Genomic DNA, 19981 nt, shown 5'->3' on the forward strand with positions numbered 1-19981 from the left:
TGAGAGCGCTTTCACTGCCCTGGCCCAGTGCTAGGGAATCCTGGGTAAGGGAGTTTACTGTGGCACCAGAGCACTCTGACAGAGAAGGCTTGATGTCTCACAAAATGACATTTCCCAGAATTCCTTAGCACTGAGCCAGGGCAGTTAAAGCGGTCTCAGATTGGATTATTGCTGCAGTGTGTTTCGGACTTAGTTGACCCTTGGCAAGTCACACACTCTCAGCCTCAGAGGATGGCAATGGCAACCCCTCTCTGAAGATACCTACCAAGGAAACCCCATGATAAGGTTGCCTTAGGGTTGCCATAAGTTGGACACGACTTGAAGACATACATGAAGAACAGAAAAAAGTCTGTACTTATTTCTCAGGTTGTACATGGGAATGCGAGGCAGTGTGGTGCAATGGTTTGAGTGTTGGGTTGCAACTCTGGAGGCCAGGGTCCAGTGCCTCACTCCTCCATGAAACCAGCTGGGTGCCCTTGGGCAAGAAGCCACACTCTCTCAGCCTCAGGGAAGGCAATGCCAAACCTCCTCTGAACAACTCTTGCCAAGGAAACTCCAGGAGAGGTTCCCCAGAAGTCAGCAATGACTTGGAGCACTCCACAAAACACTACAAAGCCTCAAGGAAGAGCCAGCGTGGTTTAGTGGCTGGAGCACTGGACTATGACCCTGGAGACCAGGGTTCGAATGCCCTCTTGGCCACGGAAACCCACTGAATGACCTTAGGCAAGAAGTAGCACTCTCTCAGCCTCAGAGGGAGGCACTTGCAGAACCTCTTCTGGACAAATCTTGCCAAGAAAAGCCTGAGAAGGGCTTCCCTTAGGGTCGCCATACGTTAGAAACAACTTGGAGGCACACAATGACAACAAGAGCAATAACACCACTAACACAAGGCAGCTAGGGAGAAAAGAAGGAAGGAAGAAGGAAAGTAACAAAGAAAAAAAGAAAGAAAGAAAGAAGATAAGAAGATATGGGAGTTGTAGTCCTCGGTTCAGAGGGATTGGAGGGGCCTTACTGCACGGCAGGACCAGTGTTGCTAACAATCCTCAAAAATATTTCCTGGCATGTTTTACCAAAATCCACGGAATCCCCCCCCCCCCCCAAATATTACACGGAATATTCAGTCAAAATCCCTGTAACGTTCCCGTAATGTTAATAATAATAATCGTAATAATAAATGGATGTATTTATATATTTATTAATATGGCAGATCTTTTGCAAATAAACATAACCCTAATTGAATAAAAATAATTGTAACTTATTTCAACTCTCAAAATTACCATTGGACCAAACAAAGAATCTTTCAGTCCTTCTAATACCCTTAAGATATTTATTTTGACATGAAGGGGGTCCAGGAAGCTTTGTGCCAAATAGAAACGTTTTGTGAGACATTGAGCCTTCTCTATCAGAAAGAGCTCTGGTGCCACAATAAACTACATTTCCCAGAATTCCTTAGCACGGAGCCAGGGCAGTTAAAGCGGTCTCAAACTGGATTATTTCTGCAGTGTGTTTTGGACCTTTGTTATTATAAATGCTCAAGATCCAATCCATACTGCAGAAATAATCCAGTTTGAGACTGCTTTAACTGCCCTGGCTCAGTGCTAGGGAACCCTGGGAATTGTAGTTTTCTGAGAAAGAGCTCTGGTGCCAGAATAAACTACAATTCCCATGCATCTGAGGAAGTACGCTTAAGTCTAGGAAAGCTCATGCTGGCAACTTTTCTACAAGATCTATCTCTCTATCATCATCACCATTATTATTATCATTATTAAATCCAAATGCAGCAGAAGAAGTGGACTTAAATTGGCAACACTGATGTACTGTAGACTCTTTCTCTGGGGCTGTGATCTCTAAGTGTGGAGGCAATTCCCTTGTCAAACCAGGGGATCCTGGGAATTGTAGTTTGTTGTGACATGTATGTGTATATATGTGTGTGTGTGTTGTGTGTATATATATGTGTGTGTGTGTGTGTGTGTGTGTGTATAAGAGCCTTGTCTCCCGCACTTCTGCCCTGGCTGAGCTTTTCCTGAGGGCGGGGGGGGGGGGGGGGGGGCGGACGACTACTCTCCTCTCTCTGATTGCCTGAAAACTCTCAGTGTGACTCCCAACAGGACTGGTTGCTCTGTAGCCTCGCTCTCAGAGTCAGGGCCACTGGTGCCAATTTCGGGGGTTTGTCCCGGAAATTGGGTTTTTTTTTTTCAGGGCTGGAGCTGAAATGTGCAAAAGTCCCTGAATCTCCACAGAATAGAGCCAGGCAGGAAATCACACGGAAAGCACTCAAAAATCCCAATTTCCGTGTGAAAGTCACAAAATTGGCAACAGTGTACCTCTGTTCAACTGAGGCTTCAGAGAAGGTTTTGGAACATTCTCCACACTCACAAACAGCACACAAAATGGCCTCCAGAACAAAAAATGGCCACCAGAAAACAAAATGGCTGCCAGAACACAAAATGGCTGTCTCTGCCTGAGTGCTTGGCAGTTGACATTTGAGGCCTTCAGGGGAGAGAGAGACTGAGGGAAGGAGGTCCTGGAGGGAAGGGGCCTTGGGAGATATAGGGCTTTCCTGAGATATTTGGGGTTGCTTCCTAACAAAGGGGTTTCTGGACCCATAAAGGATTTGGGGCAAACTGGTTCTGAAAGGCAGTAGCAGCCTTTTCTCTTGCCAATGGGATTTACAGTGTATTTGCTTGACTGGATCTCCCAGCATCCACATGGCCAGAAAGAGGAGGGGTCCTGCCCTGCATTTCATGGGTCTTAGGCTCTGGGAACGTGTGCCTTTGGCCAGCGTCCGTGTGGCTGGGGCTCCAGAGTCCCTCCTGCCTTGTTCCATATTAACTGCAGGAGGAGCCTGTGAGGGTGGGGCAGGGGGCGGGGCCTTCCAGCTCCTCTGCCCCCATTGGCCAGACTGAAGAAGGGGAGGAGCTTCTGCCTCTCTATTTAGCTCTCTGCGCAGAAGAGTGAGTGAGGAGTAGAGAGTGAGAGACAAGGAGGGAGGAGAGGGACAAGGCTTGGAAGTGGTAGGCTTCACTGCTGTGCTGAGGCCTCCAACTGCCAAGCGCTGAGGTGGAGGTGGCCATTCTGTGTTCCAGCAGCCATTTTGTGCTGCTTGTGACTGTGGGGAATAATGTTCCAGAACCTTCTCTGAGCCTCAGTTGAACAGAGGCCTCTCTTTCTCTCCTGAGGCTCCAGAGTCAGAAGGAGGCCAGGCTCCTTGGGCCAAAAGGAAGGAAGTGTGTCTCTTTGTGGGTCTTTTGTGTATATTTCCTGAGAGGGTTTTCTTATTACACAGCTCTGCTCACCTGTGTATGTCACCAGCAGGATGCTGTTCTCTGTGTCTTTGAGTGCTGCAGAGTTTCTTTCCAAGCCAATCCTAATCCTGGTCCCTTTCCTCAGGAACCTCATCTCGGACTCCTTGTACACGGCTTTGGGCCTCTGTTGCTGGAATTGACCCAAGAGTAGGGCAACCAGGACCCCTGCCCACCTGATGGCCGACACAGAGGCCAAGCAGAGGGGGTTGGGCTCCAAGAGAAGGAGGCTGCGGAGGTACAACAGCTCTTTGGTGAGTCCCCATCCTGGTTATTAGTGTCATGTGTTTCACTGCTGGGCCAGATCATGAAAGCAAGTGGAGAACATACTCTCCCAATTTGGCAGAGACAGTCCTGGTAAATCCTCTGTCACCCCACTTTTTCAGGGGCTTTCAAAAATGTCCCGGTTTTGTTCTCCTCCTCCCACTTTCCCCTTTGTCCTCAGCTCACTTCAGTTCCTACAAAATGAGTGCCAAGGATTTTGAACCCCATCAACTCAAAAGTGGGGAGAGAAGAGGAAAGAAGGGAGCAGGGAGTCCTTGCTAGGAGTCTGAGGCAAAAGCAAACTGCTGTGCCCTTCCCCGCTTTTGTGACCTTCCCCATAAACATCTTTGGCCATCTTGACCACCTTCTGGTGTTGTTTGTCCACGTGTGTCTTTCTTTTTCCATCTGTGAAATGTTGGGGGATATGGGGGAACATCTCTGGATCTAAACTGTTGCCCTCAAGCCCACAGCGTTCTCCAGAACTGTTTTTTAAATATGACATTTGCCACTGAAATTTGGCAACAAATGGATAAATGCACTATAATTCTTTGGTGGCTAAATGTAGTATATGTTTTGGGATAGTCAATATCTTAATCTATCCTCAATATCCCAGCCATAGCCTAAATTATTTTGTTTATATCTTATCTTTGGTTTATATATGATATATTGTGTATATCGAGCTAGAATAGACCCTTTCAATCAACTACTAAATGATTCTTCAACAGATAGGTAAATTCAGCTGATTCAGTGGGTCTACTCTGGTGAGGAACAGAGGCAGTTTTGCTTATGTGAAATCACAATACTTGTGAAACTCAGCTTATTCCACACATGGTTGTAAATCCTATGGGATCAATAGGTCTTCTTGCACTGAGACTAATAGTATGATTCATGCCCTTATCATGGTAATGAAAATCATTTCATGGTTCAGACTGAATAATAGTGAATCAAATATGATTGGATGGGTTATACTTCTAAGATGTAGTGATTGTGTGCAGAGGGATTTTGCAGCACCCTTGAGACCAACTGTGTGAAAGATATTGCAGCATTGAACCTGGTCTGTGCCCCTTCCTCTGGCAACAGTCCCCTGACCCTCTCCTCTCACCCCCCCAGAGCTCAGCCCCAGTGGTAAGTGGGACAGAAACGGGTCTTCCCAGCCACAACACATTGCTATGGGCTACATTCCTCTGGCCATGCAAGCAACTGCAATAGACCATTCCTGGGAGGAACAAGAAGGGATAGGAAATGTCCAAGACCCAGGTAGCCCCCTGTCCTTTTGGACTCTCACTCTGTGGGGCTCTTGCTACTGAGATGGCCTCAGGGAAGGCAGAGCACCTGACTTCTAACCTCTGGTGATGGTGGGACTGGGGTGTCTTTTCCAGGCATTCCTCACCCTCCTCAAGGGCTGCCCCACCTTCGACCAGAGCCAGTAATGCAGCCACCATGGTTCTCCAGCTCTGGCAGAGTTTGTCCTTCAGCCCTCCCTGTTAGCTCACCATTTCCTCCAAAGGAGGCCATACTTGAAGGCCACAGACCCAGTCAGTCCCTTGGAAGGGACAGAGAGCTGGGGGGCTCTGGAAGAAAATGGAGTGGGGTGAACCCAGGAGGAAATGGATGGGAAACAGGATGATGTGAAAAGACCTTCCTATTGACACCCAGAGAATGTCAGAAACTCAGAGCTTTGCTTCCCAGATTTTATCCTACACAAACACACACACAATTGACATATCCAGCGGGAGCCATGTTGGCCATATAGCAGTAGCATCCCAAATCCACAAATCTAGGATATCGGATATGTTATATGGATGTGAATATACCACATTTTAGGCTTCACGGGAGAATGATAAAGAGAAGGCCAATGGATGGGACCTGTACTATTGGAGGTTGCTACCTCCAACAAAGGTTTTAAAATATCTTTTAAATTGGGACAGCATTGGCATGTTTTACCTTATCAACACCTACAAGTTTTCCTGTGTAAAAGCATGGAGCCTGCCTGAGAAATTCAGTTTTCTCTTCCAAACAGAGGGGCTTGTAGCCTCACAAAGGATTCGAGACAAACTGGATTTCAAAGGCAGTAGCTTTTTGCTTGCTAACATTATTTAAAGTTTGTTTCCTGGGATAAATTCTGAAGTAATGAAATAATATTTGGGATGCACCGTGTGCTTTCCTTCCCTTTTATTAGTCACTCTGTGGATCAGGGCTATTTTCTATTTCAGGTGACTTTTGCGGATGTGGCGATATATTTCACCGAGGATGAATGGAAACTCTTGACAAAGAAGCAGAGACTTCTGTACAGCGATGTTATGATGGCGAATTATGAGAATGTGGCCTCTGTGGGTAAGGAACTTGACTCCACTGCCCTTCCTGTGAAGACTGAAGGTCCTTTCATACTACATTGTTATGGTGTTATGTTTCTACTTTAGAATTATGGAATCATAGAGTTGGAATAGGCAACAAGGGCCATCCAGTTAAACCCCTGGCCATGCAGGAATACACATTCAAAGCACCCCCAACAGATAGTCATCCAGCCTTTGTTTAAAGATCTCCAAAGGAGGAACGCTTTAGAAATAAATCTTAATAATAATAACAATGGCTCAGTACAGATTAGAAGAAAGGGGTGGCCACAGGCTGTCCCTTTCTCCTCCGGATCATTGCCGCAGCAACCTCATGGCTGAAAGAACGATCTGCAGCCAAAAGGAGCTCAGAAATGGAACTCCTTCCTGTGATGCCACCAAGGCGCCATTTGCACCTTGGAGCGTCACGGTGATATCTCTTATGCGCCGTGCTGTTTGGACGCGTCACACAAGACACGTCATGGATGCATGCGCCGTATGGATGGCGCTGCGTCAAGATTGTGCTGCCCATAAGTATTAGGCTTTGGGAGTGTGCAGTTACTGCACGCTCCCAAACCCTAAAATCACCGCCGGCATGCCACAAAGTGCCCATTTGTACCAGGCCAATAATAACAATAATGATACTCCACCACGTTCAGAGGAAGTATATTGCACTCTCGAACAGCCCTTACTGTCAGCAAGTTCCTCCTAATCTTTAGGTGGCATCTCTTTTCCTGTGGCTTGCATCCACTGTTCCTCTCCTTTTCTCTGGAATAGGAGAAAGCAAGCTTGATCCATCAAGGTGACATCTCTTCAAATATTTGAACAGGGCTATTATATCCACTCTTAACCTTCTCTTCTCCTGGATAAATATAGCCAGCTCCTAAGCCACTTCTCATAGGGCTTGATGGTTTTCAGTTCCTTCACCTTTTTGGTTGCCCTCCTTTGGATACTCTCCAGATTCTCAACATCCTTTTTGAATTGTGGTGCCAAGAACTAGACACAGGGTTATTTCAAGTGAGGCCTGACCAAAGCAGAATAGAGTGGCACTATTACTTCTCTTGATCTAGACACTATACTTTTATTGATAAAGCCTAGGATCATATTGACCTTTTTAGCTGCCTCATGTTTAACTTGTGGTCTACTATGAGTCCTAAGCTACTTTCACACGTAGTTTAATTGTCATAACAATATCCTGTGTAATCTTGGAATTTGTAGTTTGGTGAGGCACTATTGCTCTCCACTTTCTAAGGATTCTAAATATCCCATTCTAAACTGCCAATTCTAGGATTCTGTGGGAAGGAACTATGGAAATAAATGCTTTTCACCCACAAATGCTCCTCAGCACATCCCTGAGTAGGGCTGTTTACAGACCGCCCCATTGGGGTGGCCTGTACCCGCCCCTTTCATCAACGGATCGGGGCCTCAGCTGCCACAGCGGCAGCCCTGAGGCCCCAATCTGCCGCTTTTCCAGGCCGTGGCCTGGAAAAAGTGTCCTTGGGGCTTCAAGCCCCAAGGACACCCCAACAGCGGTGGGGAAAGGAGAAAGGGGCTGCTCGGCACCTTTCTCTTTTGTATCGCTGGCGCAGCTTTCTAAAGGCTGCGCCAGTGACACAAATGAACGAAGGAGCTCCGAAATGGAGTTCCTTCCTGCGCCGTGGAAAGGGCGCCACAAGCGCCCTTTCGCGACGCCAGGACGTCATGTCCATGCTGCTCCGTTTGGAGTCAGCACGATCGTGACGTCCTAATGGGCACCACCATCTGCATGTAGAATGGGCGCCACCATTGTGTACGTACTGTGTGTGTACTAGGGTTGGGGGCGTCTGAAAGAGATGCCCCCGGGCAACCCTAGTATGTACATATTACGTACTAGGGTGCCCTTCTGGAAAGGGCCAATGTTTCCTGGCTTTTTTAGCCCTTCTTCCAGGCTTTTCAGGCTCAGGAGTGTCTTCTTGGGGAAAAGGCCTCCCTTGGCCCTACAATGGCTCAGAGAGAGCCCAATAGTGGCAAAATGGCCTCTTTTCCCCCAAAAGGATGCTGTGGGATATTGAGGACCAAAATAGTATTTCATTTCACCCCCAGACAATACAATGTTAGGTTGCTCCTGAGATCCTCTGTGGCCAGTGTGACCCCCCCATCCCCAACATTAGGCCATCTCTGTCTTATAGATGCCTTAAGGCTGGCACTTGACCCTCACCAAAATTGGAGACCAGATCCCCAGCCCCCTTGCTCTTGCTTTCCCAATGACTTATTTGTATATTGATTATCCTGCCTTTCTCAACAAATGGGACTCAGAATGTCCCTTTTGTGCATCACATGCTGTGGATGTGTGTCTGTGATAGAGAGATGGAGGGAATGGGAAAAACAGAAAGGCAGGAAAGAGATGCTGAAGGAGAAATGGTAAAGCAGTGCGGATGGGCAAGAGGGAAGGTTGGAGAGTGGAGGGAGAAAGGGAACAGGTCTCTGGGAGCCAGGAAAGGAAAGCAGGAGCAAAGCCAGGATTGCCTAGCTCTGTGTTGTTGTTGTTGTTGTTGTTGTTGTTGTTATTATTATTATTATTAACCTTTATTTATAAAGCGCTGTAAATTTACACAGCGCTGTACATACAATCTTTTTAATTGGACGGTTCCCTGCCCTCTGTCTTACAATCTAAAAAGACATGACACAGAAGGAGAAGGGAGTGGTGGTGGCTAAGGGGCCTGTCTACTAAGATAATACATATAAAATACATAGCAATACCGGAAATGATTCAATAAAACAGACAAGAAAAGAACATCAAATAGCAAGTGACAATTATGCAATGCCTGGGAACGCTTCTCTGAACAGGATGGTCTTCAGCTCCGTTTTGAAGCTGGTTAATGAAGTGATGGCTCTTGCTCGCGGGGGAAGAAGGTTCCAGGAGTGAGGGGCAGCGAGTGAGAAGGGGCGAATCCTAGATGGGGCAGAGGAAATCCTGGGCTGGGACAGCAGGCTTGACTACCAGAAGGGAGGGCCCTAGTGGGAAGGTGAGGGGAAATAAGGTGAGGTATGTGGACAGGAAAGGACCTCTGGGAAGGGTCAAGAGAGGGGCCTTGGGGATTGGGAGGCAGCCACCAACCTGACAGGTTTTAAGAACTGAACTGGTGAGAACCGGCTCAGACCCTGGTTTTCAGACATATTAAGGGCTTCCATTTAGCAATTATGAACAATGTCTATGAAGAAAGGAAAGGCAACACAAAAATTCCTTTTTCTCTAATGTTTCTTTTTCCTACCTGAGCTTGCTTAGGGTCTTTTACCTGAAATGCTGGAGTTTGGGGAAGACACCTGCAAGTGCTATGCTTTTAGGGGAATTAGATACTTAGCTCAAAGGGGAGATATAGTTTGATTGAGGCAACAGTGACCTCAGGATCCAGCAAAGCTATAGCAGGTCTGCAATCACACAGAACTCCAGAGGCATTTGAAAGGCAAAATGCACACACATGCACACAGAGAATTATGTAACAAAGGTGGGAGTGGTGAATAAATGTAAGACTTTGCTAATGGTAATATGTTGCCTGGATGGATCTCAATCCCAGTTGCTGAGAATCCGGAATGGGGAGAGAAGTCAGTAGCTCCCATGGCAAGTCGGGTTGGAGAGTGTATTGAGGTGCTTAGCCATGTAAACCGACAGAGGATCCTATCGCATGGGATAAAAAAGCCAGCTTAACTTTTCTGAACCGAATTCTGATTCGGGCTGCATCCGGGTCCTATGTAAATCTCCGCTAAATCCACCAGCCAAATCCATCCTGGATTCAGCCCAAATCCCTGCAGCACTTCAGGGCCATTTTTTAATGTTGGAAGCTTCCGCTTAAAAAAGAGGGGGATGGCTGAGCATGCCTCGGACACAGGCTACATCTGGGATGGATTTGGCCAATAGATTCAGCAGTGATTTACATAAGATTGGACCCGGACATAGCCCAAATTAAAATTCTCTTTGGGAAAGGTACCCTGTCTTTCTTACCCCATGCAATAGGGAGCAGAGTGTCTGCCTGCAACTGGACTGAGGCTGAAGAACAGCCACTAGGAGCAGATATTTATGCTGTAATTGTTCCTTAGTGGCAGAAACTGAGGGTATGAAAGGTTTAAATTGCTTTAGAATGTTTCCTGGGTGAGGAAAGAATGGTCTGAAACCAAATTTAATGCAATGAGGGCTTGGTTTAAGCTCTCCCCATTTACTGTGACTTCCTTCACTCTGTCCATCACTTCTTCTCTTAAATTAATGAGGAGAATTAAATTAAATTAAATTAAAATTATATTCTGGCCTCAAAAAGAAGAGCCCTCCCTCCGCCCCAACTGTCATCATCAGACCTGGGAGGGAGTGAAAAAGACAGGCCCAATTTCCATCAGGCCTAACTGTGAATTTTACTGTAACTCACATCGCTCTCTTTTATTTTACTGTATTTTATTTATTTTTGTATTTTATTTTATTCTCTTTATTTTTATTGTTGTAACCCGCCTGGATTCCTTGTGATTGGGCAGGCTATAAATAAATCATCAGCATCATTATTATTATTGGTGCAAGTACCTCAGACAAAAGGGATTAGCACACTGATTCTCAGAGCCTTTTTCTGACTATTTCCTTTCAGTCCCATTCCTTAGCCATAATCCCTTCAACCTCTACAGACATAAATGGATCATGCAGCTAAATCCACTCATTTTCTCAAGGCAGGTTCTCCTACAATCTCTTCTTTGCTACCTCCTATGAGTAGGGATCCATACCTGCAAAAATGCTAAATTCAGGGCACCCACTCCAACTTTATTAATTTTATATCAAATAGGGAAGGGTTAACAGGTGGCTAAATCTTGGGGTAACACATTCCTCTCTTGATTCAGAGAGTCAGTCTTCTGTGTCATTGTTCTTTTTTTCTTTTCAGAAGAACATGTCAGTCTTGAGAGAGTCCATACATGTGAGAGGCCACATAAATGCCAGCACTGTGGGAAATGGTTTTCTTCAAAGTCAGACCTTGTGAGACATCAGAGAGTCCACACAGGAGAGAAGCCATTCAAATGCCAGCATTGTGGGAAATGTTTTTCTTGGAAGTCAAACCTAGTGACACATTTGAGAATCCACACAGGAGAGAAGCGATTCAAATGCCAGCATTGTGGGAAATGTTTTTGTTGGAAGCCACACCTAGTGAAACATTTGAGAATCCACACAGGAGTGAAGCCATTCAGATGCCAGCATTGTGGGAAATGTTTCTCTCAGAAGTCAAACCTAGTGACACATCAGAGAGTCCACACAGGAGAGAAGCCATACAAATGCCAGCATTGTGGGAAAGGTTTTTCTCAGACATCAAGCCTCCTGATTCATCTGAGAATCCACACAGGAGAGAAGCCACACAAATGCCAGCATTGTGGGAAATGTTTTGCCTATAAGCCAGTCCTTGTCATGCATCGAAGAGTCCACACGGGAGAGAAGCCATTCAAATGCCAGCATTGTGGGAAAGGTTTCTCTCAGAAGTCAAACCTAGTGAAACATCAGAGAGTCCACACAGGAGAGAAGCCACACAAATGCCAGCATTGTGGGAAAGGTTTCTCTCAGAAGTCATACCTAGTGAGACATCAGAGAGTCCACACAGGAGAGAAGCCATACAAATGTCAGCATTGTGGGAAATGTTTCTCTTCGAAGTCAAACTTAGTGATACATCAGAGAGTCCATGCAGGAGAGAAACCACATAAATGCCAGCAGTGAACTAACACTGTTTTTGTTAAGAAGTATTACAAGAAAAATATTTTCAATGCATTGGTGATAAGAGAAAGCCCTTGTGATTTTGTTTTTAAGGGTTGTCTGTTCATAAAGTTATTGATTTTGGTATGTTGTTGTTTTTATTTTTTTTATAGAATTCTAGAATAAGAATGGACCACAAGACCCATGCAGTCCAACCCCCGACACACAGGATGACAAAGCATGGATTTATAGGATTCTGGCTTTGTAAGGCACCACAAGCACCTTCTAGTCCAAGCCCCTGCCATATAGGAAGATGTAGCATGGTGGGTAGGTGTGTTATGTGTGAATATGACAGAATTAGAAGATGAAGGATGAGATGAAGGATCTGGCACAGAGAAGCAAGAAAAACTCAAAGTGAATATGCAATAGATAAAGACACCATAATGCAAGGACATGAAACCGAATGTACTAAATGAAGAATGGCCTTTGTATAACACAACTTGATGTAAAGAGCACCAGAACAAGAACGGAATGGGAACAAGACGTCACTCATCAGGAAAAATGATGCACATATTAAAAAGCATAAAGGAATCTTCAAAACCATGGTGATAGTGTGCCAAAATCAGCTGGAACTGGCACCCATCGCTCTTTCAGAAAACTGATGGACCTCTGGGAAGATTTGTGTGCATGAGCATTGTATGAATGTGTGCATGATTTGAGGCCTCTTGATATGTAATATATTAGAATGAATGTCCCTAATGTTAGAATAAATGTTACATACAAAGTGTTTGAACCCAGATCTGGTCTCTTATGTGTCTGATTAAAAGTTTTATAGTCCAATTCTGTATTTACTCACCACTCTAGATGTAAAGAAGAACACCTAGATTGGTGACAGGAGTGTGATCTCTCATTTCACCTTCTGGAGCTTCTGCACTGATCCCTGAAAGCGGAAAGAGAACTAACCAAGCAGTGGGGACACACTTCCTTTGTTAACCCATTACGATTCCACTATAAGAGACAGGCTTTGGAGTTCTGATCCACTGCCAGCCGTAAGGTTTGGGTTAAAATATGGGGGCTCGCTCATCGCCTGCAGCCTCTGGTTCCGTTGGAGGCAGGGCTTCTTCTCCAGCATCACCTGGAACAACGGACCAGAACAATGGACAACAACAGATGTATGTGGCATGTGTGTTTGTGCATATACCTCTGTATATATACATCTGTATATATATGTATGTATGTGGAGGCATCTCTATCTAAGTGCATTCAGACTTATACTTTTAAGAGCCTACACACACAGACATGGAATGTTTAAAGTCTATAGATCTTGCATACAATACCCATAGATACATCTATACATACCCATAGATACCTGTGTACGCACATGTATTTTTATATATATATATATATATATAGAGAGAGAGAGAGAGAGATGCAAACACATGTACACATTTATGTTGGATCATATATATATGATTTATATATTTATATATACTCTTCTACTTGCATACAATTTAAACATAAGGAAATGCATAGAGGAATATGTAAGTACATATGAATGCGCATGTATACACCCCACAGGTTCTGGTCAACATCAGCATGTAGATATAATTATAATTGTATACATGTTTACTTCCGGTCATAACAGCATAACTGCCCTGCGACTCCTGCAACTGGAATGTCTATACTTTGTGATGTTTTTATGATATGTATTTTACACATGATTGTCTCCTCTGAGTTGCTGCCGTTGGCTAGAGTCCGCACCCTCCCACCATCCCTGGCCCTGATTGGCTGGAATCGCACTCCTTCCCACCATCCCTGGCCCTGATTGGCTGGAATCGCACTCCTTCCCACCATTCCTGGCCCTGATTGGCTGGAATCCCAGTCCCTCCCGCCATCCCTGGCGCTGATTAGCTGGAATCCCAGTCCCTCCCACCATTCCTGGCCCTGATTGGCTGGAATCCCAGTCCCTCCCACCATCCCTGGCCCTGATTGGCTGGAATCCCAGTCTCTCCCAGCATCCCTGGCCCTGATTGGCTGGAATCCCAGTCCCTCCCACCATCCCTGGCCCTGATTGGCTGGAATCCCAGTCCCTCCCACAATCCTTGGCCCTGATTGGCTGGATTCCCTGTCACTCCCACAGTCTCTGGCTCTGATTGGCTGGAATCCCAGTCCTTCCCACCATCCCTGGCCCTGATTGGCAAGAATCCCAGTCCCTCCCACAATCCTTGGCCCTGATTGGCTGGATTCCCTGTCCCTCCCACAGTCTCTGGCTCTGATTGGCTGGAATCCCAGTCCTTCCCACCATCCCTGGCCCTGATTGGCAAGAATCCCAGTCCCACCCACAATCCTTGGCCCTGATTGGCTGGATTCCCTGTCCCTCCCACAGTCTCTGGCTCTGATTGGCTGGAATTCCTGTCCATCCCACCATCCCTGGCCCTGATTGGCTAGAATCTCAGCCCCTGCCTCCTTGTTTTCTGGCAGCCATTTTGTGTTCTGGTGGCCATTTTGTGCTGCTTGTGACTCTGGGGAATAATGTTACAGAACCTTCTCTGAGTCTCAGTTGAACAGAGTCCTCTCTTTCTCTCCTGAGGCTCCAGAGTCAGAAGGAGGCCAGGCTCCTTGGGCCAAAAGGAAGGAAGTGTGTCTCTTTGTGTCTCTTTTCTGAGAGGGTTTTCTTATTACACAGCTCTGCTCCTTCTGGGGAACATGGGTTTTAAAAGGGATCAGAAATAGGAAGATAGTTGTAATACAATCCTTATTCTTATTATTCACAAACATTGGGCTTTGGCTTCTAAGAGGAGGCTAGTCCCCCCAAAAAGTATAGTTCAATCTTTTTTTCCAAGTTTATTCCCAATGGTCTAATTCAATTACAAAACCAAAGTTTTGACACCATCTGATCATAGTTTCTCTAATAAAATTCTCTTGTGTACAGATTTTAAGAATACAATTATAAAGTCTTGCTAACAAGGCATCTTTATTCAACATTATTTCTTGTTCTAGATCAGATTCTGATTTGGCAATACCGGATTGTTTTTTATCCATTAGGAAGAGCTCTCTAATTGTCTGTAAAAGAACCATGAAAGATCATAGCCCTGATCATTAGGATCTTCTTTAAGATGAATGTACTCCCCAAAATGATTTTCCTCTTTCAAAGCCTCCCTATTATAATTAGTGATGTCCCATTCAAACAATGGGAGAGAGATCTATCTAAATTTATTTGGAATGGGGAAAAGCCCAGAATTAAAATGAAAATATTGTATGATTCGGTGAATAGGGGGGGAATGGCACTTCCAAGTTTAAAATGGTACTACCAGGAATGCTCTTTAGATTGGATTCTGGATTGGGTAAGGTTAGAAAAATTCGAATTAAAATTTGGCTTACATGGATACTTAATCTATGACAAAATAAAATTAGATACAATTTTTAATAATCGTATTATCAGAAAATCTTTACTACGGATCTGGCAAAACTTTAAGAGAAAGTGGTGTCCTAAATCCCCTTATGGGCATCAATGAACGAGGCTATGTTTGGAAGGGAGCAATATAAAAAGGATGATTGAGTGACTTACAATGATATTACTAAAATGGTTGAGGGAAATAGGATTATGAAAACACAGGAGGAATTACAAGATGAGGATATTATTAGTAACTGGTTTGCCTACAGACAAATCCGGGAACGCTTTCTAGTGGATACAAAAGAGGAAGGAATTGGGGAGGGTGACCTAAATCTAGAAAAGATTATAAAAGACCCAAAAAAACAAATTTCAAATTTATATAAATTAAAATATTGGAATATGAATTAGAATCTGAAACAGTAAAAGAATTCATGATTAAATGGGCCAAAGATATAAATGAAACAATACAATTGGATGAATGGGAAAATCTTTGGAGGGGAAAAATAAAAAATATGATAAGTGTTGACGTAAAAGAAAACATATCTAAGTCCATGTATCGGTGGTACTTTACCCCACTTAGATTGGCAAAAATGTTTAAAAAAATAAAAATTTGTGTTGGAAATGTAACAAAGAGACAGGTAGCTATTTACATATTTGGTGGAATTGTCCGACAGCGAAACAATTTTGGAAAAAGATACATATCGAAATGAAAAATAATTTGGATTAAAGGGAAGACCGACCGTTAAATTTTACCTCCTAAATATATTTGACATCAAGGAATACGGTAAAGAAATAAATGAAAAAGTATTATTGTATGCTTTGGCCACAGCTAGAACTGAAATATTTAAGGATGGATAAGCTAATAATAAAAGGGGAAAGTAGAAAACGCTAATGTATTAGGATGTTTGAATAAGATATTTCTTTTTTATATAGGATTTAATAGGGGAAAAGGGTTTTTGTAGAGTCCAGTTGAAATAATTAAGATAATAAAGGACTAACGAGATAAGTCAGTAATCTAGGAAGTAAACAACTTTATTAAGAACTGAAGAAAAATATCTTATAGGATGTAGTGGAATGTATTTTAATTAATGTGAATAAGATTGTATTGTACTTTTTTTCTTTTAGAATGTTTAATAAAATTTATATTAAAAAAAGAAGAAAAAAAGAGACACAAAAGACACACAAAGAGACACACTTCCTTCCTTTTGGCCCAAGGAGCCTGGCCTCCTTCTGACTCTGGAGCCTCAGGAGAGAAAGAGTGGACTCTGTTCAACTGAGGCCTCAGAGAAGGTTCCTGAACATTGTTCCCCACAGTCACAACCAGCACAAAATGGCCTCCAGAACACAAAATGGCTGCCAGAACAAAATATGAGTCTATGGCAGGGGGCAGGGTCTTCCAGGTCCTCTGCCCCATTGGCCAGCCTCAAAAAGAGGCAGAGCTTCTGCTTCTCTATTTAGCTCTGCGTGCGGAAGAGAGAGCAGCAGAGTTTTAGAGGGAGAAAGAGATAGACAGACAGACAGGAAGGAGAGAGAGAGAGAGAGGGGAGGAGTGAAGCAACAGCAGAGAGACAAGGCCTGGAACTACTAGGCTTTACTGCTGCCCTGAGGTCCGGCTGGGCCTGGCTTGGTTCTACTATTTCTGCTGCTTTTCTTTGGCCACTGCCATTAAGGAGGGGAGGAAGGAGGCCCAGCAGTCCTTCTAGGCATGGCCCACTCTCTCTGAAGGTGGCAGAGTGGGACTCCCCAAAGGGATTTCAATGCTTTTAATGGTGGCTCTCATGCTGTAGCAAAGATGATGATGATGATATTATCAGGTCTGGGGGAGGGATGGAGCTGCCGCCTTAATCATCATTAATGCCACCATCACTAGGCATTCTTGCTTTGCACCACTGTAATGGCCATGGCTCAGTGCTATGGAACTCTGGGAATGTTCTTTTGGTTTGGCATTTTAGGTGTTGTTAAGGTTTGGAAATCCTGTTTGGGGTCCCTTCCGACTTTGGGGCCCTTTTGTCCTCCATTTTGGGTTCCCAGAAGGCCAGAACTGCCAAGCGCTGAGGCAGAGGCAGCCATTTTGTGTTCCAGTGGCCATTTTGTGCTTCTTGTGACTGTAGGGAATAATGTTCTGGAACCTTCTCTGAGGCCTCAGTTGAACAGAGGCTTCTCTTTCTCTCCTGAGGCTCCAGAGAGAGAAGGAGGCCAGGCTCCTTGGGCCAGAAGGGAGGAAGTGTGTCCCTTTGCCTCTGGCCCTCCATTTTGGGGCGAAGGAAGGAAGGGAGGGAGGGAGGGACCTGTGGGGGTCTGAGGAAGGGGAGGCAGGGACTCAGGGCCAGTGGGGAGGCTGTCCATTGGAGGCTGGGAGAGAGAGGTGGAGAATGAGACCCTCCCTTTGGGCCCTAGCTGGGGAGGGTCCTACTGGTCCTTTCCTCCCCCTTTGGGAAAGGAGACCCCCTCAGCCCCCTGGACTCACTCCTGCCACTCATTCCTAGAATGGCTGGGACTCAGAGGGGTTTCTTAGGCATTGTCACCTTCTGTCCTCCATAGCCATTGGCACTGACCTTTCCCCATTGCCTTCCCTCCCTCAGCCCTGTGGACCTCCTCCTCCTTCGCACTCAGAGCAACCCTTCTTATGGCTGAGGAGACGGCCTCTGAACCAGGGAAGCTCCGGCCATAAAGGACTGCGGAAGAGGCCTTTCTGGGGCTGCAGGAGTCAGGGTCTTTGTGTTGAAGGTAGGTGTTTATTCCTGGAGCTGAAAGGGGACCTTTTTTTAAATCTTTCAGTCCAGGATTGTGTGGAAGGGTTGCCGCTGAGAGACTGAGCCCATGATTTGCAGGCTTAAATGTTAGAAAATGACACGTGTGTGACCACAAGACCAGCTGTGAGCTAAGTATTGTAAACAGTCAAATTCCAGTGGCAGTTAACAGTTGACACTTGCATTATGGAATGTTGATGCTGCCAGTCCTTCTGAGAGAGTGTGTCAATTATGACAGTTGGATGTTAGAGTAACCGCCTCTCTGTTTTGTTGTTATTGTTGATTGGTTGACAAAGTAACTTATTTATTAAAGCCCTCGTGTAGGGTGAAAGCTTGAAGTGCTATTGTTCTTATTTCTCAAGCCGGGAGCTCAAGACCATTTGCAGTGGTGAAGAAATATTTTCCTTGAATATCTTTGCAGACATCTCTTCAGATTCCCTCTCCGTGGCGTCCTGTTGACGTGGTTCAACTTTTTCAGGTGGTCATGGTGGACAGAGCGCATCTTTCCACGCCCCAACAATAAAGCCCCAAATTCAGTCTCTGGCAGCATTGTCTTCCCAGAAGGTGGAAGTGAGATTTCCAGACCCCAGACACACAGTGCGCCAGTGAGTCCTTTGTGTGGGGATTGTGTGTGTACATGCTGTTTACTAGAGCTTTGTAAGTTACTAGTTTCACTGGGTTTATAAAATGAATTTACATATCCCCAAAATGAGTATAGAAATAGAAAGAAATAGATTAAATGGACTGATCACAGCAGCAGAAATCATTGAAGTAATAAGAAAAAGTTTAAAAAAGGGAAAACACGAGGACTGATGGCTTCACCGTCAGTTATTATAAAGTATTTGAGGATCAATTGTTAACACCACTCAAATTAAAATTAAATGCCATCAAAGAAAACCATTATCCTGAAACATGGAAACAATATAATATAACTTTGCTGTTAAAAGAAGATAGAGATGCATCTGAGGTAAAGAGCTATAATTTCTTTATTAAATATGGATTATAAACTATTTTCTATGATTTTTGCCGATAGACTCAAAAAATTTCTTAAAGACTGGATTCAAAAGGACCAATTGGGATTTCTCCCTCACAGACAACTCAGTGATAACATACAAAGCATCTTAAATATAATTCAATATTTTGAAAGGCACAACAAAAAACAACTTGCACTTCTCTTTGTTGATTTAGAAAAGGCCTTCAATAACATAGGATGGGATATGTTATTTGCGACACTTGAAAAATCGCAATAGGAGCTTCTTTTTTAAGATGGATAAAGGCAATGTATAAAGATCAAAGAGCCAAACTAATTATTAACTATTAAAAAACCAGAGGAATTTAAGATTTCTAAAGGTAAATGGCAAGCTTTCCCACTTTCACCCTTTTTGTTCATTCTGATCCTTGAAGCACTGAATAATAGGATAAGATTAGAAAATAAGATCAATGGGATAAAAATTAAAAACAACTGAGTTTAAAATGAGAGTCTTCTCAGACGACATTTGTATTCCCTGGAGAATCCAGAAAAGAGCACAAGACAATTGATGAATGTAATAGTGGGATTGGAATATGTTTCAGGACTAAAAGTAAACAGAGACAAAACAACATTAATAACACAAAATATGGGGAAAAGGAAGAACAAATCCTGGAAGAAATTAGTGGATTTAAAGTGAGAAAGAAAGTTACATATTTAGGAATAAATGTAACAAATAAAAACTCATATCCATTTCAGAATAACTATGAGACACATGGAAGGAAATCAGAAAAGACCTAGAAAAATGGGGGAAATTACACTTATCGCTATTAGGAACAATATCACTGATCCAAATGAGTTTCCTTCCTGAAATACTATTTCTGTTTCAAGCGATACCCATCATCCAGAATGAAAAACCATTGAATCTATGGCAAAAGGAAATCTCAAAATGTATTTGGAATTAAAAAAGAGCTAGGATAAAAACGAAAATACTTTGTGATGACAAAAGTAGAGGAGGTCTGGGTTTACCAAACTTAAAACTTTATTATGCTGCTTGTTGTTTAGTTTGGATTAGACAATGGGTTCTGTTAGAGAAAGAACAATTGTTATGTCTGGAGGGTGAACATTTAAGATTTGGGTTGAATGGATACCTAATTTACGGTAAAGAGAAAGTTCATAAAGAAAGCAGAAATCATTTAGTAAGAAAAGCTCTTTTGAAGATCTGGGGGAAAAACAAGTGTAGAATAAGCCCAAAAATACCTTTATGGTGTTTGCCACATGAGGCTCT

General features: G+C 44.0%; 1 protein-coding gene across 1 annotated transcript; it reads left to right on the forward strand.

Moving 5' to 3' along the window:
• Positions 1–7597: 7597 nt before the first annotated feature.
• Positions 7598–11606, forward strand: LOC149282498 (uncharacterized). The gene is made up of 2 exons (XM_089498184.1): positions 7598–7613; positions 10789–11606. Exons 1-2 carry the CDS (start codon positions 7598–7600, stop codon positions 11604–11606), a joined length of 834 nt encoding a protein of 277 aa, XP_089354310.1.
• The last annotated feature ends 8375 nt before the right edge of the window (positions 11607–19981 follow it).

Source organism: Sceloporus occidentalis, unplaced genomic scaffold (assembly GCF_023333645.1).
Source record: "Sceloporus occidentalis isolate IW3139 unplaced genomic scaffold, rSceOcc1.0.p SCAF_114, whole genome shotgun sequence".
NCBI lineage: Eukaryota > Metazoa > Chordata > Lepidosauria > Squamata > Phrynosomatidae > Sceloporus > Sceloporus occidentalis.